This window comes from Engraulis encrasicolus, chromosome 18 (assembly GCF_034702125.1).
Source record: "Engraulis encrasicolus isolate BLACKSEA-1 chromosome 18, IST_EnEncr_1.0, whole genome shotgun sequence".
NCBI classification, from domain to species: Eukaryota; Metazoa; Chordata; class Actinopteri; order Clupeiformes; family Engraulidae; genus Engraulis; species Engraulis encrasicolus.
The window spans coordinates 24,613,581-24,632,178 of record NC_085874.1 but is presented as its reverse complement, the minus strand read 5'-3'; the positions used below and the strand labels follow the sequence as shown (position 1 = coordinate 24,632,178).

The 18,598-nt window shown below is 46.7% G+C and overlaps 1 protein-coding gene across 2 annotated transcripts in view; it reads left to right on the top strand.

Moving 5' to 3' along the window:
- Positions 1-14,351, top strand: part of flrt2 (fibronectin leucine rich transmembrane protein 2) — a 73,997-nt gene extending 59,646 nt beyond the window's left edge. Inside the window, exons 1-2 of one of the 2 annotated variants that reach the window (XM_063223312.1) lie at positions 6,193-6,776; positions 10,950-14,351. In XM_063223312.1, the coding sequence (XP_063079382.1) occupies positions 11,684-13,741 (2,058 nt within the window). In that variant the 5' untranslated portion in view covers positions 6,193-6,776; positions 10,950-11,683 and the 3' untranslated portion in view covers positions 13,742-14,351. Of the gene's footprint in view, positions 1-6,192; positions 6,777-10,949 lie in introns of those variants that run through there. The other variant, XM_063223313.1, reaches the window with a different exon arrangement.
- Positions 14,352-18,598: the final 4,247 nt, after the last annotated feature.

Here is an 18,598-nt window from a genome sequence, read left to right as displayed (position 1 = left end):
TTGTGAAACGAATGGAGACAAAATTGGTGTGAAATGGGAACTAATGCAATTGAGATAAAGAAAATCACACACGCACTAATCACACACACACACACACACACACACACACACACACACACACACACACACACACACACACACACGTCGCACACACACACACACACACACACACACACACACACACACACACACACACACACACACACACACACACACACACACACACACACACACACACACACACACACACACACACACACACACACACACACACACACACACAGTTAGTTATTCTTCATCGCTTCAGCACGATTTTTCAAACTGACTCACACAAAGTGGTCATGATCGCTATTTCAGCAGAGCAAAAGACACGTTGTGCAGGTGTGTTACTGTAACAGGTTCTCGTTGAAGTGACACATTTTTCATTCATATCACACAGTTTTTGCTAAACGGTTAACCTATGTACCATTTAAGCAGTACAAATTTCATTGTTTAAAGGATAGTTCCGGCGTAAAATGAAAGTTTCACCATCGCTTTCCCGTGCCACATAATGTATCTAATGATGAGCCATTCCGGGCAATGCCGCGCCGTTATGGAGTTAGCTAATTTTAAGCTTTTTGGTGAAAAACGCAGCCAACGCATCACGGCGGGGCCAATTATAAACCTATTCTTTTCTGATGTTTCCCCGCTATAAACAACTTCAAAAACGCTACACACTTCATCACAAAGGTCTCGTCAATCAAACCGAGGCACAGAGAATGTCATCGGACCACACAATATTTCACTGGCCAGTGTTTTCAGAGGTGTCTCACTGTTGCAACTCTCTGACCCGGATGCAGGCTACTCAATCAGGTGGCTAGGTAGGCTAAACATGGTCCGCGGTTCGCACCGGCTGCGACCGTAAAATGAAAAGCTGGAACCCCGACCGTTTTCACCGACTGCCACTGTCTAAACCAGCCATATTACGGGAATGGCTAATAGCATTAGAAGTGGACGAAACTGGCGTAAAAACCCGGAGGGATCGCTACTACCGTGTGTGCAGGCAGCAGATTTGAAGAGTTGCATGGAGAGTACAGGTAGGCAGACTACTTTTACAAAGTAATTGCAACACGGTATAATATAACATGGATTCAGCTTTGTAATAACACACCACTGGTGGTGTACTTACATCTGTAAGAGTACTTCTAGTACGACTTTATAAATTCCTCCAGCCCTCCTCCGTTGCGTAATGGTCCATCTGACCTCGCGCGCCCTGGTCATTAGAGTCTACTTCACTGAAACTACTCTAGCATGCTTGACATCAACCACATCGAATGCCTCAGGTCGCACAATTTCACAATTTCACTTGCCATCCCGCGCTAGTTTGTTTTGACAGTGTATTTATCTCCTGTAGTGGGCTACATTTACTGTACCTGTAGGCTATGCCTTCCCAAAACAGAGTGCTTGCTGGCAAAGACGCGCGGTGTTGCAACCAGTTTCACAGATTCACAGACAGATTCATGAGCCAGACACATTTACACATGTTTCTCTCTCTTCAAACATACCTCCATAGCCATGCGCCTTTTTGACACAGCATTCCTCTTTAGACGGTTTCGTTTAGGTGTTCCATCTCCCTTACTCTTCTTGTAGCCATCATCCATCATCCTCGAAATGCTCCCTCCACACACGTAGCTATCCCTCCGGGTTTTTATGTCAGTTTCGTCCACTTCTAATGCTATTAGCCATTCCCGTAATATGGCTGGTTTAGACAGTGGCAGTCGGTGAAAACGGTCGGGGTTCCAGCTTTTCATTTTACGGTCGTAGCCGGTGCGAACCGCGGACCATGTTTAGCCTACCTAGCCACCTGATTGAGTAGCCTGCATCCGGGTCAGAGAGTTGCAACAGTGAGACACCTCTGAAAACACTGGCCAGTGAAAGATTGTGTGGTTCGATGACATTCTCTGTGCCTCGGTTTGATTGACGAGACCTTTGTGATGAAGTGTGTAGCGTTTTTGAAGTTGTTTATAGCGGGGAAACATCAGAAAAGAATAGGTTTATAATTGGCCCCGCCGTGATGCGTTGGCTGCGTTTTTCACCAAAAAGCTTAAAATAAGCTAACTCCATAACGGCGCGGCATTGCCCGGATCGCTCATCATTAGATACATTATGTGGCATGGGAAAGCGATGGTGAAACTTTCATTTTACGCCGGAACTATCCTTCAAGTTCTGGTAACCATACAGAAAATTCCATTCCCAACTTTTACAAACTACCGTCAGTTGTATGAATGCACCAGAGCACCTATTTGACACTCTCAAAAATCTTAATTTAGCAATCAGTCTGTCTTATATGTTTGTTCTATGCATGGAGTCATTTGGTCATTTTAGTAAATTATTGTACTGCAACAACACACATTTTACTTTACACATCTTTTCTGTAATAGAGTTATCAGCCATCGACTATTTTTCTAAAAAAAAAAAAAAACATCAAAACATTCTGATTCTCAACCAAATTTTTAGCAAGAAGTCATTATTGACACTGCCTAGCCTTCTGTCAATTTAACGTAGAAAACACACAGACACAAAACTCAAATGTTTGTGCAGAGCAACTACTGTACTGGGCCTGCTACCTTTCACTAGATCCTGATCAAGTAGAGTCACTTGCTGAAAGAAACAACAATGGAACTGGCTTGAAAGTTACGCAATTGACAACAATGTTAAGCAATGGTAAATTGTGTCAAAATGATAGCCGTTTTTTGTGCTTTTCCGGCCATTGTGTAATGACTGACTGACAACAAACACACACACACACACACACACACACACACACACACACACACACACACACACACACACACACACACACACACACACACACACACACACACACACACACACACACACACACACACACACACACACACACACAAACTCAAAAGTTTGGGCCAAGCAATTACTGGGCCTGCTACAGTAGCCTACCTTTTGATCACTAGATCCTGATCATCACTGGTTAAAAGAAACAACAATTGAACTGGCATGAAAGTTATGTAATTGACACAAATTGAAGCAATGGTAAATTGTGTAAAAATCGTAGTGTTCATGCACTGCTATGAGGTGTGTATTGGATTGAGGACAGTCTTGCGTATGCTTTTATTGCATATGTTAAATATTTCGGAAACGTAAGAGCCTTTTGCACACAAGATGTAGTGTTTGGACAATCTCGTTCTCTGGTTAGTCCGGTGCGTTCACTGTTATGAAAATGTGCTTTTTTGAGTGATAACTGCGTCAAAGGGATCAGGAAAAACAGTTAATGCGAGCAGCCATCAACAGAGTTCAATGGTTTTTGAGCTGCCATCCTCTCTGACCAGCTACATCTTTTGACGAGGCTACATCAGTGATTTAGTGTTTTTAAGAGGAGTGGGGCCAAGTGATTAAAGGGGGCTGATTTTGGCAGACAGGTGATTATAATGATTGGGCTTATGTCCAACCGCTCTGATCAAATTAGGCATGGGCTGAATGCTAACCTCTTCTTCTTCTTCCTTATTAGTATTATCATAATCATCATAATCATTCTCATCACCGTCGTATATTTTAATCTCTGGTCTTGATCAGTGGAGTAGATTAGCTGAATGAATGCTTTACCTAGCCTAAATGCCCCACCAACGCAGACTTCCTTTTTAGTGTGTGTGTGTGTGTGTGTGTGTGTGTGTGTGTGTGTGTGTGTGTGTGTGTGTGTGTGTGTGTGTGTGTGTGTGTGTGTGTGTGTGTGTGTGTGTGTGTGTGTGTGTGTGTACTTAAGTACATCAGTTACAATGTGTGTGTGTGTGTGTGTGTGTGTGTGTGTGTGTGTGTGTGTGTGTGTGTGTGTGTGTGTGTGTGTGTGTGTGTGTGTGTGTGTTTGTTTGCTTTCTTTAACCCAGAGATACTTTTTTCTCTTTCAGAGAGAAAGAGAGAGAAAGTGTATGTGTGTGTGTGTGTGTGTGTGTGTGTGTGTGTGTGTGTGTGTGTGTGTGTGTGTGTGTGTGTGTGTGTGTGTGTGTGTGTGTGTGTGTGTGTGTGTGCATGTAGAGCGCTCTGTGTGCGCGTGCATGCATGTGAATGTGAATGTGTGTGGCGAGGCGAGGCAGGCAGGGAACCACGCCACGGAGTGAGGCTGTGGGGGCTGCGGAGTGGAGGGGCCTTGTGGAGTGGACTTTGATCCCGTCTCGAGTTGTGCATTTCCCACATCTTAACCAGGTGGCCCCCGCAGCCTGGTAAACAGGACTCACAAGGCAAATACGGGATAGGGGATTAACTCAAGGGGAGGGAGTCTCCGTCACAACAAAACCTTTTTTTTCTCACAGAGAAGTAATATCCTCTGCACGATGGAAGCCCAACCACCCCTGACTGAAATAAAAGGGGATTTCAGTGGAGAGTGACTAGTGTGTAGCTGTTTTTAAAAAAAACAAATCAAGTTGACTGGCAGGAAAATGCTTTTGTGAAACAGTGAAAAGAATTTTTCAAACGTTCAAAAAGTATTTATTTAAAGTATTAAACTGGTCCAGAGTTTCGCTTCAGACTTTTACCCAGTTGCCTTAGTGAAAGATGAAGTAAGGGGGGGAAGTATCAAAAAGGTTATTCCCTATGCATATTTCATGCGTCCGATATATAATTCATACTATGTATGGCAGCTGGATTTATGTAGAAATTAAATTTTGTGGACTGGGAAGGACGAGGCAGTCAATCCCTGGCATTTGGCACATAAAATATGACATGAAAGACACCGACAAAGTCACAAAAATGTCCCAATGGAAAGTTAATACTCTGGGACGCAGCAGTACACAGAATGTACAGGCGTGTACAGACAGACAACATAGCTACTTTGCCCGCGTGACCCGTGACCAATTTGTTTGCCACGGGGGCACAGGAGTCAGGGGGAGAGCTAGACCGATGTGAATGTGCGGCGTTTGAAGCGCTACACGCCCTCGTCTGTCACCCGCGGCTAATGACTGAAAATTGATCGGCCAATCACACATGCGAGTAATCACTGTGTGGCATTTTTCCCACCCCAGGCCATTCGTTAAGCCGGTCCACTTAGCCTACTGCGAGTCCCACGCCAACTAACCAGAAACATGCCACGCACTTTCACGCACTTGCAATTGCATTTTAAAAAGTGCTGAGGTAAACAGCAAGCCAGCCCAGCTATCCTTCATGGAAGGTTAATGTGGGTGACGCTAACTTTTGGCTGATTCTGAGAGGGAAACGAGATGGAACAAGAAGCCGCGGTGGTTTGTGCTCACTGCGCACATCGCATGAAAGGTGAGCTGATAGAGAGGCCCAGCCTCATGCCCCATGAGAGCTGACGGCCCCTGTACAAATATAATTACAATATAGCGTAGCGTAGCCTACCACAGCATCAATACAAAGTGCCTGGAGAGCGCGAGAGGTAACACCTCGCTCTCAGCAGTCAGGATAGGCTATCAGTTGCGGAGATCTTGCATTGGTTCTACCTCAGCCCTCCCTCCTCCTGTGTATCGGTGTGTGATTCTTCGCGTCAGTCTTTAGGCCCAACAACATAGTCTACACGATAGTATGGGGTTGTGTGAGCATACGTTCATCAGCAGTTATGACACCCACTGCCCCGTCTGCAAATGCGAAAGGGGGGAATAGATGGTGATTCAGTAGGTACCATGCGGCGAGGGAGACAAGTGGTGCGAAATCACTGATGTTGACATTAAATGTAGGCTATCTAGAACCCCCCACGTCATACACACTGGCACTCGCTTGGATATTTCTCAGCAGTGAAAGTTTTCAGTTTGATAGGGTATTTTAGTTGGGCGAGGCAGAGAGCAAAATGAAAGTTTTTAAACCCCCGATTTAGTGTTAACGAGAATGTTTTAAATATAAATACAAATTTTGCAGTAAATGTTCAAAATAAAGATGATGTTTTAAATGTTCAGAACTACCTACCCTTTATTCACCCTGTGCCCCACACACATCAGTGTAACGCACTGCTTCACGTTGTTTGCTCTATTTTCACGGAACCAGAGTGTCACCATTCGCAAAATGTAGTAATTCTTTATGGGGGAAATCCAGTTGCATTAAGAATGCGTGTGCAAACAAATGTGCGTTACATATGCTCCAAAGTAGATAGGAGATGGGGAGGACCTACAGTACGTGTCAGAGCTGTACTGCTGCTCTTGATTTCTGGTGAAGCCATTCTTTAGGCTACTCAGGGTAGGAGGGACGGGAGGAAGAACCAGGAACCGAGAGCGAAGGCACGGGAGCGCGAGCTAGAAGTGCGCAGGGTGAGAACTGAATAGACAGTCACTCAGCCCATCGCCGTGAAAAGTATCGCACAGGTTTCGCGCAGAGAAGCCATTACGATCTTGAGGGAAGACTTGGAATATTAACAGTCATGATTCGGGCACTTGGCTACAGAGTTGGTGAGTGCGCACTTACTCTGTCGGGAGACGCGAACGGGAAAAGTCGATGTCTCCAGTTTGGGCTGCCTTCTTCTTCCTAATGCAACATTTAGGCTTTGCAAGAGGGTGCGGAGCTGAACCATAGGGCGAGAAACTGAGACAACCACCGCGGCATCGAGAAGTGCGGACGGAGCCCTCCGTGAAGTCAGTATGTTGGGCAAAGAAATAGCGGCTGGAACGGAGCGGGGAAGTGGCTCGTCGACACTGTACTGCGCTGTCATGATGGATCATTGCATCCTACCCAATGCCATGCTTGTGTGAAGGACAAAGGGGAAAGGGAGAAAGTGTCTATTTTCGGGATATACAATGGATACGGATATAATCACTTTTACTAAGGTAGGCTACCATGGGCGCAATGGTCTTTGTAGAGCTGCATCGGGGCTTCTACCCTTCAACTGTTTTGGCGAGATATATCAGCCAAATGCGAATGGTCCCAGAAGTTTTAATTCAAACATACACCTACACTGCTCATCACCGCAATATGGCCCTATATTTTCCTGAGCTGTTGCTATTTGAAATATTATACATTCACAAAAGTCAATAACTAACCTACATTATTAACATTTCAAGGTCCTCGTTTAGGTCCTACATGATGGCCTCAGGACTCAAGACTATAATAACCAAAGTACCACATAAAAAGATATTACCCTATCTAATTTCATATAATTCAGAGGGATACTTTGTGCTGATCAGTTTTTCGCCGTGTTGGAGCAATGCGTTTTCTTCATCTTCTGTGGGGAGTATCGGGCAAGAGTCTATGTGTGCTCGCAATGTCAATGCACAGCACGGCGCACAATCCCTCTTTGTAAAAATGCATTCAAATGAACCCTCTATTGGGACATTTTAAGTTCACCTGGACAGCGTGTGATGTTGTCTGATAATCTCTCCTAAAGTTATAATTTCCTTTTATAGCCAAATATAGGCTACTTTTAATCGGATTACTCCGCAGTCCTGACGGTTTGTTCATCACGGGTCAACTACAAGCCGTGCGCATACATCAAGTTATAAAATAGGTTAGGGTACTTAATATTAGCATGTAGTTTCTTCCTTCGCTGTATTTGTTTTGTTTGATTGTTCAATTGAAGGTTATATTGCATAACATTTTAACCGGAATATATCGTGACATAGTCGTAATTTGCATAAAATAGTTTCAGCCGAAAAATAAATTGATTCAGATGCGGGTCGATGAACTCCACAGGGTGTAGTCCTAGTCTACTAAGCCTGGTGGAATGGGGGTTATTCACATGAATTCGCATCATGCCGTCCTTGTATTTGGCATTTCTGGTAGTATCCAAGACAACGTTGTGTTTTGCCTATCTTACAGTGGTTGTGGACTGCTCCCATGAATTAATTTCCACGGATGGAAAGGCATGTGCCATTTTTTCATGCCAGCGCGAGGAAGCCCTTGTTCCCACCACGCGTTGTTTGCAAACTAAATTATGGACCCTTACACGGCTACTATAAAGCAATACGGTACAGCTAGCCTATGGTAACCAGTAGCCAGGTGTAAATGTTTAGTTGACATAATAGCCTTATAAATGTGCAATATATTACATTATCAGTATCCTAAACCAAAACAGTGGCTTCAGTTTGTGTGTTCATGTTAAATGTAGGCTATAGGCCTACAATGTCACCAGCTGTATACGTTTGTAGACTTCCAGGCTTTTATCCTGGGTCTATGATGTAACAACTCCAAATCGAATGTGTTACCTTCCAAATACACAGTTAAGAGCCACTAATTGGCAATAATGCTGGACCTCTCTCTCTCTCTCTCTCTCTCTCTCTCTCTCTCTCTCTCTCTCTCTCTCTCTGAAGCACCATTTTTACAGAGCTTTTGTTCTGTGCACCATTTCCTAACTAAGGAAGGTCGCTGAGCTTTTATATAACATACGTAATGGCTGAAATAAAACCATAGTTTGGAGGATCAATTGCTCAGTCAAAGACAAGCAATATATTTCAATCATCTGCTGGGAGTGTGATGAGTTGTAAACTAACAGTGCATCTTGTGTCGGCTGTAATGCCATGGCCTTGTGCTGAGCTCTATACCTTAGAGAAAAATGGCTTCTATCGATCATTTATCGCAGGTGGTGGAGCTAAATTATTCTCCAATCCCATTTCATTTGACAGGCAGTGTTCGTCACTGCCCGTCTGTGGGCCCTCCACCCCTTCACACAAACGAACACACACACACACACACACACACACACACACACACACACACACACACACACACACACACACACACACACACACACACACACACACACACACAAACACACACACACACACACGTCCATGCCCCCTTTGCCCTCTCTTCCTTATTTGATTTCAGCACTGGCTTGTGTTGTGCTCTTCGATTTGTAGGCTACCTGGCTGGGCAACATGGCCAGCATTAGCCCAAGCTATAAGACCTACTTGTTTATCTCGCTGCTGAAGAGCCTTTTCGCCCAGCACCCCCACCCCCAACTCCCACCTCCTCCAGTCCCAACACCTCATACTGGTGACCAGTGAAGCGTGGCGTTTCTGCCTGGTCCACTAGTTGTACCTGGGACCTCGTTTCAATTCTCTGTTGGCTGTTTTGCTTTTAAAAGCTAATTTCCACGGGAGTGAAATGCCACAGTTTAAATGCATGGAGTCTCTCTATTTGTTCTCTCTCTCTCCAACCCCCTCCACTCCCCCCTTCACTAGTCACTACAGACAGCCTGGTCTGCCTGTGGATGAAACGTGTGGTAATGTGCTCTCATTTGGGCACTCGCCGTACTGAAAGGTCTCTTTATTACACTTATAGCGGATGGCAAAGAGCTCTCACTGATCTGAATATTTTATGCAGTTAAAGGTTCCTCACAAATGTAAAGAGGTCTTGTGTCACGCGTGTGTGCGTGCGTGTGTGCGTGCGTGTGTGTGTGTGTGTGTGCGTGTGTGTGCGTGTGTGCGTGTGTGTGTGCGTGCGTGCGTGTGTGCGAGCGTGTGTGTGTGCTTGCGTGTGAGTGTGTGCGTGCACATGTTTGTGACGTGGCCATAGAGAGAGAATGTAAGACAAAGCCAGTGTATGATCTTTATAGTGTAGGCTATGTTTGTTTGTGCATGCATGTGTGTGTGTGTGTGTGTGTGTGCGCGCGCGCACGTGTGTGTGTGTGTGTGTTTGTAGCCAGAGAAAGATTGAAATAAGTGCATTAGGGATATACAGTGCATACTGTACACATATGTTGGAATCAGTGGTGTAGTCTACTTTTTTATGGTTGGTATACTGTATATTTGAGCATTTTTTGAAGTGGGTATACTGTACAGTATATATTTGTGCTATTCAAAACAATGGATCAATCAATTTTAAGTGGGTATACTGAAATCCCTGAAATTTACCCTGAAGTATACCCGCGTTCTACGTAGACTACACCACTGGTTGGAGTGTTAAGTCGAAAGGTGTGTGATCTGTATGTAGGCTACAGTACGATTGTGTGTGTGTGTGTGTGTGTGTGTGTGTGTGTGTGTGTGTGTGTGTGTGTGTGTGTGTGTGTGTGTGTGTGTGTGTGTGTGTGTGTGTGTGTGTGTGTGTGCACGCGCACGTGTGTGTGTGCGTGTGCATGTGTGTTTGTGTGTGTGTGTTGTGAAGAGTGTGCATGCTTGTCTGCAAGTGCACACATGAACAATTAAAGATAGATGAAACTGAAAGGTTATCTAGTTAGTGTGTCTGACTCTCCTTCACACCACAGTCTCTCTGTGCTGTGCTGTGCTATGTGTGTGTGTGCGTGTGTGTGTGTGTGTGTGTGTGTGTGTGTGTGTGTGTGTGTGTGTGGGTGTGGGTGTGGGTGTGGGTGTGTATGTGTGTCAGAGAGAGAGACATAGAGAAAGAACTTGCAAGTAATGGTTGCTGTTTGCAAAGGTTGGAAATAAGATAAGGGAAAGTGTGTGTGTGTGTGTCTGAGTGCGCGTGTGGGTGTGAAGGCATGTGTGTGTGTGTGTGTGTGAGAGAGAGAGAGAGAGAGAGAGAGAGAGAGAGAGAGAGAGAGAGAGAGAGAGAGAGAGAGAGAGAGAGAGAGAGAGAGAGAGAAGGAAAATGTGTAATCTCTTACTGTGTCTTTATGATTGTTAAGAGAGAGAGTCAGTCAAGGTAAAGAAACAATGTAAAGGACGAATAAAGGGCGGGGGGGAATGGAAAATAATTATGCAGGACAGACAGAAATATTGAGCTGCTCCTGAAGTGCTAGCTATGGCTTTTGAAAGTGTGTGTGTGTGTGTGTGTGTGTGTGTGTGTGTGTGTGTGTGTGTGTGTGTGTGTGTGTGTGTGTGTGTGTGTGTGGGTGTGTGTGTGTGTGTGTGTGTGAGAGAGAGAGAGATAGAGAGAGAAGGTGTGTGTGTGTGTGTGTGAGAGAGAGAGAGAGAGAGGGGGGGGGGTTGGGGGGAGAAATAGAAGGACAGACAATAACAGTAATCTCTCTTCCTTTTTTTCTCTCCTCTCCTTTCCTCTCCTCTCCTCTTCTCTCCTCTCCTCCTTTTGTCGAAACGAAACAGTGCCCTGGATCCAAATGCCAGATCCCTGGGACTTTGGCCCGGCCGGGGCCCATTGGAGTGTGACCCAGAGGGCTGCTGCCGCCGCTGCTGCTGCCGCTGCTGCCGCTGCTGCCAAAGTCGCAGGAGAAAGAAGAGGACCGATTGCAGAGCGGTGCCGTGCCGCGCCGCACCCCTCCAAATTGGCCCGTGAGCAGCGGGACGGGACCCATACCCCATCCCCATCCCCGAAAGCCCATAATGTGATGCTCCCCAATACCACCAGGGCTTGCTGATACAGTGTATATAAATATATTTCATATATATTTATATATATATATATACACACACACTCCAAGTGTGGATTTGGATGGATGGAGTCAGTAGTCGCCGGCGGGCCATTGCCCTCTAATGAGACCCCTGCAGTTCTTGCTCCCGCACCGAGGACCGGCCATTATTGGGGGATTATAATCCTCGGCTTCCTGTTCTAACCCTCTTGAACTGGACACATTAACATACTCTAACAGAGGAACTGCTGCTGCTTCTTCTACTTGTTCTGTGGAATACTTCGTTACCTTTCACTCTCCCCTCTTTTTTTGTGTCATTTTTTCTCCTAGCTTTTCAGTGGCTTCCAATCTCCGCCATTTTGTTATTTTCACCCACCTTTTTTTTCCCCGAGGGTGGTTTGTGTGTGTGTTTTGAAGGAGAGGTTGTGGGTTTTTTTTTTTTTTTTTCGTTTTTTTTTCTCCGTTGTCACTATGGAGTTTCCGGCGGGGGGACCATGGTGGAGTAGTACCGGCAACAAGGATCGTTCCAGGCCGTCGTCGTTCCTCGGCTTCTGGCTGACGGTCTCGCTGAGCCTGCACGTGCAGCTGTTCTCCCCCGTGGCCTCGTGCCCGGCGGAGTGCCGCTGCGACAAGACCTTCATCTACTGCAACGAGCGCAGCCTGACCTCGGTGCCCCTGGGCGTGACGGAGGGCTACAAGACGCTCTACCTGCACAACAACCAGATCAACAACGCCGGCTTCCCGCTGGAGCTCCACAACGTGGGCTCCGTGGAGACGGTGGTGCTGTATGGCAATCAGCTGGACGAGTTCCCCGTCAACCTGCCGCGGAACATGCGCGTGCTGCACCTGCAGGAGAACAACATCCAGACCATCTCGCGCGCCGCCCTGGCCCAGCTCCAGGGGCTGGAGGAGCTGCACCTGGACGACAACTCCATCTCCACGGTGGGCGTGGAGGAGGGCGCCTTCCGGGAGGCGGGCAACCTCAAGATGCTCTTCCTCACCAAGAACCACCTGAGCAGCGTGCCCATCGGCCTGCCCGTGGACCTCACCGAGCTGCGGCTGGACGAGAACCGCATCGCGGACATCCAGGAGGAGGCCTTCCAGAACGTCACGTCGCTGCAGCGCCTCCTGCTCGACGGGAACCTGCTGACGGACGACGGCATCGCAGAGGGCACGTTCCACGAGCTGGCGAACCTGCGGGAGCTGTCGCTGGCGCGGAACTCCTTGACGGTGCCGCCGCCGATGCTGCCCGGAGTGTCGCTGCTCAAGCTCAACCTGCAGGAGAACCAGATCACCAGCATCCCCGTCACGGCCTTCGCCGGGCTGCACCGGCTGGAGCGTCTGGACATCTCCAACAACCAGCTTAAGTCGCTGCCGCAGGGCGTGTTCGACAGCCTGGTGAGCCTGCGGCAGCTGAGCGTGCGCGGCAACAGCTGGCACTGTGACTGCTCCATCCGGTGGGTGATCGCCTGGCTCAAGTCGCTGCCGTCGTCCATCAACGTGCGCGGCTTCACGTGCCAGAGCCCCGAGCAGGTGCGGGGCATGGTGATCCGGGAGCTGACGCTGGAGGCCATCGAGTGCCCCGTGGGCACCAAGCTGGAGCCGTGGCCCACCAGGCCGCCGCCGACCCCCACCCTGCCCCGCACCACCACCACCACCACCACCACCACCCTTGCCCCGAAGAGAACCACAGCCACCACCCGCTCCCCCACGTCAACCCTCTTCTTCCCCCCGTCTCCTGACCCCCCTACTCCTCCTCCGGTGCCTGGGCCAGGGCCAGGTCCAGGCCTGCCGCCGGGGCCGCGTCCTCCGTACGAGGACTCGCTGCAGATCTCCTTTCACATCGTCAACTCCTCCTCCATCGACGTCAGCTGGTCGTCGTACTTCACCGTCATGGCCTACAAGGTGACGTGGGTGAAGATGGGCCAGGCGCTGATGAGCGACGTCACCCGGGAGGTGACGGTGCCGGGGGACAAGCGCCGGTATACGCTCTCCGGCCTGGAGCCGCGCTCCACGTACCGCGTCTGCGTCTACGTCCTGGACACTCTCAACATCTATCGGCCCGGCGAGGACACCATTTGCTCGGAGGCCCGGACCAAGTCGGCGAGCACCAAGTCGTCGGGGGCCGAGCCGGCGGCGCAGCAGGACAGCAGCTCCACGCTCCTATTGGCCGGCATCATCGGCGGCGCCGTGCTGGTCGTCCTGGTAACGCTGCTGAGCCTGTTCTGCTGGCACATGCACAAGAAAAGCCGGACGGAGTCGTCCAAGTGGAAATACAATCGCGGCCGGAGAAAAGACGACTACTGCGAGGCGGGCACCAAAAAGGATAATTCTATCCTGGAGATGACTGAAACCAGCTTTCAGATAGTGTCCCTGAACAATGAACAGCTTTTGAAGGGGGACTTCCGCATTCAGCCCATCTACACGCCCAACGGGGGCATAGGCTTCCGAGACTGCCATCTCAGTAACAACAGCATAGCCTACTGCAAGACGAGCAATGTGCCAAGCATGGACTTCTGCCACACGTGATGCTCGTCAGCAGCATCGTTACGGCTGTTTGATTTGAGAAAAAAATGACAAAAGAACAAAAATCTGTAGTAAAATATACTGTATGAAATATATTTCCAAGTTCAGTCTACAATGTAATTTATACTGTGGACAATTATGTGGAATTCAGCTATCTTTTTTATTCTTAGTAAAAAGGAAAAACATGAGAATACATACAGTTTTCTAATTAGAGGTGAGGGAAGAAGTTTTGGCTCAAGGACAGTGCCGATGAATTTGTACAATCGTGGTGTGTGCTAGCTTCTCGATACAGCAACCCAGTTGGGCTAGTCTTTCTCTTTGGGCGCTAGCTAGAAAGGGCTGAGATACTTTGCTAACCACAGAAGCAAAAATATGCCCTCTGTTCTAAAACATAGCAACCCCTTCACAGAACGGTAGTTAAGATAACACAGTGGTCTCGAAACACAAACAACCCTGATTAGCCTGCCGTGGAAAAAAAGACCTGGTGTTGTTTTCTTTTTTCTTCTCCTTAAAGGAATTGAAAAGTGCACTTTTCCTAAAGTGTCAGAATTGAGCGTGTCCTCTGAGTGGATATGTGTGTGTGTGCTTGGCCGTGTGTGTGTGTGTGTGTGTGTGTGTGTGTGTGTGTGTGTGTGTGTGTGTGTGTGTGTGTGTGTGTGTGTGTGTGTGTGTGTGTGTGTGTGTGTGTGTGTGTGTGCTTGGCTTTCTGTGTGTGTGTGTGTGTGTGTGTGTGTGTGTGTGTGTGTGTGTGTGTGTGTGTGTGTGTGTGTGTGTTTGCGCACGTGCGTGGAGGTTCAGGAAATGAGCTTTTACACCAGAGACGGTGTGTGTGCGTGTGTGTGAGGGAGGGCACACTTTTCAGGCAGCCCACACGTCTCACGGGGCCCAGGCAAACAATGCTGAATGTGGTAGGGAAAATGCCAGAGGTGCTTGTTACCTTGGCCCTTGTGTTTAGTCAATCATGTCCCCCCTCCTCTGTTTGAACTTACTCCACTAGGGGGCAGCACGTCTCAGTACACCAGGTAGCCAAGGAGGGTAAAACACGTTTCAAACACTTTTTCTTCTTCTTCTTTTCTGCCCATGCTTTTTTAAGGGACTTGGTTAAAAATGTATCTATTTGTCATGTTCTTTATTCTCAATGTTCTTGGGTTTTTTTTTCAGTTGCTAGTCTTCATTAGCAGTACACCGTCTGGAAATGTTCACAAGCACCCAACGCTTGTGATTCATTTGAGACTTGATATGTTTTAAATTGGCAGTGTGTGTGCGCTGCCTTTTTTCTGATTTCATACCAAACAAATGCCACATACCTGTCAGCGCATTGTGGTGTTTTTTTGTGGCTCACCATACAAATCAAATAACCAACAGAAGACCACACACATTTCCCTGCTTTCAAACTCCTTTCATCAATGTCATTATTTTTTAGTGGATTAAGTAATTAGGCGTTTTGTGCAGTGAAGCGCTTTCCACCCCCCCTTGTACTCATTTCTGTTTTTTTTTTCCTTTCTTTTTCTCCCGTGGAATTTAATTAAAATTTGCACAGGTAAGCCATTTAGCGTGCAACATCCAATCTTGTTTATTAAAACAGTCTCTTAATGACACATCAGATTAAATTGACAATGAAGTGGGAAACTGGTTACAAATGAAATATTGTTTTAACGGTGTAACTGGAAAGCCACACGTGATATGTGCTAGTGGTGCTAGCATTTGAAACTGTTTCAGATCCCCTGCATGAATGCAATTAACATGACGGCTGGTTCAGAGTTAGGCACGAACACAAAGACATAGCCAAAACCTTCATTACTCACCGACTTTGGCTTTATCTGCACTGACAGGTTCTAGTTCAAAGACCTGCTTCCCTTCCCGCCTGCCCTTCACTGCTGTGCTCACACACACACACACTCGCACACGCGCGCACACACACACACACACACGCATGCGCACGCACACACACACACACACACACACACACACACACACACACATCCTTACTTCACACACTCACATGGACACGCACGCACACACACACACACACACACGCGCGCGCGCGCGCACGCACATACGCACACACACACATCCTTTCACCTACACACACAGTCATGCACAAGATTCCCAGCCCCCTCCTGTTCTTCATAATCCTTTACCCCAAAAAGGGAGAAAAATATGCAGACATTATTTTTGCTTGGCAAGATGTATTACAATCTGAGACAAAGCAAGGGCGATTGACAATGTTCACCCGTGGAGACTCCGAAAGAGAGAGGGGGCACATCTTTGATATGTCTGCACAAGGACAGTACAGCCTCTTTGTAATAGTTTGGACTTTTCTAGTCGCAATATTCTCATTCATTATGCTTTCAGAAAACACTTGTGAAAGTGAAAGCTTTTCATTCAGTTAGTATTGGGTCATTCAGAACCGAAAACAGAAGACCAGCTAGTCCCCCTTGATTTAGTAAGGCCATCGCTAATCCACATGAAATATGCTATCTAGTGATTGATAACTATGTTCAGGTATCTCAAAGGCTATTGATATTTTATTTCCAATATGGCAAAGGCATAAGAGAAGGGCCAAGTACACTTCTGTGGTCATCAAAGTGTCTCTATTTTTTTTTTTCATTTATATTGTCTCTGTTTTCCCCCACCCCAACTGTCTACTTGGACATACCGTAAGGTGCCAGTCATGTTGGAAGTTGAGCAAGGCTGACATACTGTAACATTAGCATAGACCAGCTCAGGGCTGGACTGGCCATCTGGCATAGCGGGCGTTTCCCGGTGGGCTCAGCACCTTTGTGGGCCCCTATTTTCAGAAATGTAAAGACTTTTTCTCTCTTTTTTGAAAATTGGGGCACACGAGGGTGCAAGGCCCACCGGTGAGTCAGTCCTGCACCGCTAATCATGAGGGGGCCCTTTAAGCCAATAGTGCCCGGGCCCTATTTCTCCACCAGTCCAGCCCTGTGCCAGCTACATAAATCAACCTGGCCTGTCCCGGCCCCTGTCGTCATCTCTCTCTGTGCTCGGTCTGAAAAGGCTTTTAACTGCTGTGTACTTCATTAACAATTCAACACTCGCTCACACGCTAGCTGATGAAAAGAGAGACTGTGGCAAGAGTGCAAAAAAAAGAAAAGCAAGAAAAAAGCAAGCAACACACACACATGTGCGCGCACACACACAAACACACACACACACACACACACACACACACACACACACACACACACACACACACACACACACACACACACACACACACACACACACACACACACACACACACACACATACACAACATTACAGTTTTCTGATCAGAAACAGGACTCGGATTTGAAATAAATCCTCACAGTATTCATCTGTAATGGATACCATTCTTCTTCTTCTGAGTTGTATGGACTGTTGAGTGAGATGTTGAACAGAAAGGGGGTGAAATTTCTTCGTATACACACAATTTTTTGTTTGTTTATTTGTTTGTTTTTTTAATTCTTGATCAAGTTGCGTCGGAGTGTTAATCATAGGGGATTTTTTTGTATTATTTTGTGGGCCAAGGGTGGGAGTTTGGGGGAGTGTTGAAAGAATGTTTTCCTTGTAAAAGGTGAGCAAGTGAGTTCATTGCCTTACCTTTTATACAAAGCAGTATTTATAACTGTGGTCACGTCAAGGACTCTACATGGTATGAAGAGGCTTGAATGTTGTAGGTTTCGGGTCATCAGTGACGGAGTTGTAGCGTAGGAAAGCACACCGTTATACCTGGGGCGGTTAACAGACAACATTTTCAGCAACAACAGGGGTTGAAACCACCATCACATCGTCAGTGAAGTTCCACAAAATGAGTTTTTATTGGTTAGAGAGGAACTATCACTCATAATTTTATGGTTTCTTGCATACCTGGCATACATGCCATTATCCCCACTTTTTACATTTCTTCCCTTCCTTTATTTAACGTAACAAAAGAAACCCTCAAATGGTGAAGCGGCTCATTTGGTCAAGTGTAATTTCTCACAGAAACCACCATGTGCTTGGTTCGCTAGTTTCACTCTTCAGTGCTGAGAGTAATTCTGCCTAGAGCACATTGATTCAGATTGGAATAATTACGCTAAATGACTTGGAGGTCAATTGAAGCAAAAGCGCTAAAATAAATGGAGCTGAGTGGACTAAAGATGGCGGTTGCCTCCTCTCTCTCTCTCTCTCTCTCTCTCTCTCTCTCTCTCTCTCTCTCTCCCTGCATTTTTCTACTTTAGTGCTCAAGAGACAAGAAGTCCTCTCAAGTCATCATTATGTCTTATGTGGTCTGCAATTGACTGGTATTAATCTAATTGATACAGTGCCCGCCCGTGTATTGAGTTCTCTAGCAAACCAAATTCTACTAGTGGAACTATTGGATTTATTTATTTCTTCTTTACCTTTTTTTGATCCTGTGATGTTACGTATTATATGCATTTCTTGCATTGCTTTCTGAGCAGTTTTAGTGTTAATGAACAGTCATACAATGCTACTGGGAGTGAAATGCTTCAGTGTGACAAATATGTCTGACATGTGGATGGCAAAAATGGTAGACTTCTGTTCAAACAGAGCTGTGTGTGTTTTTGACTTTTTGACACACCCCATGGCTGGCGGGCTGAATGAACTGACTTGGCACATGACTGAGTAGAAATATCCAAACAAGCACGTGTGACTTTTGTTCCACTGAGGCCTTTCACACTCAGACCCTGTCCACACACATGCTGATACATATGAAAACGTATAATAATATATCTGTTTACGCCTCCCATACACATAACTATTCAAATTCGAACACAGATAACAGAGCTTTTTGAAAATGATGGAAGTGGAGGAATCTAAAAACTCTATGGACTCCGTTATGGCAAAACATTC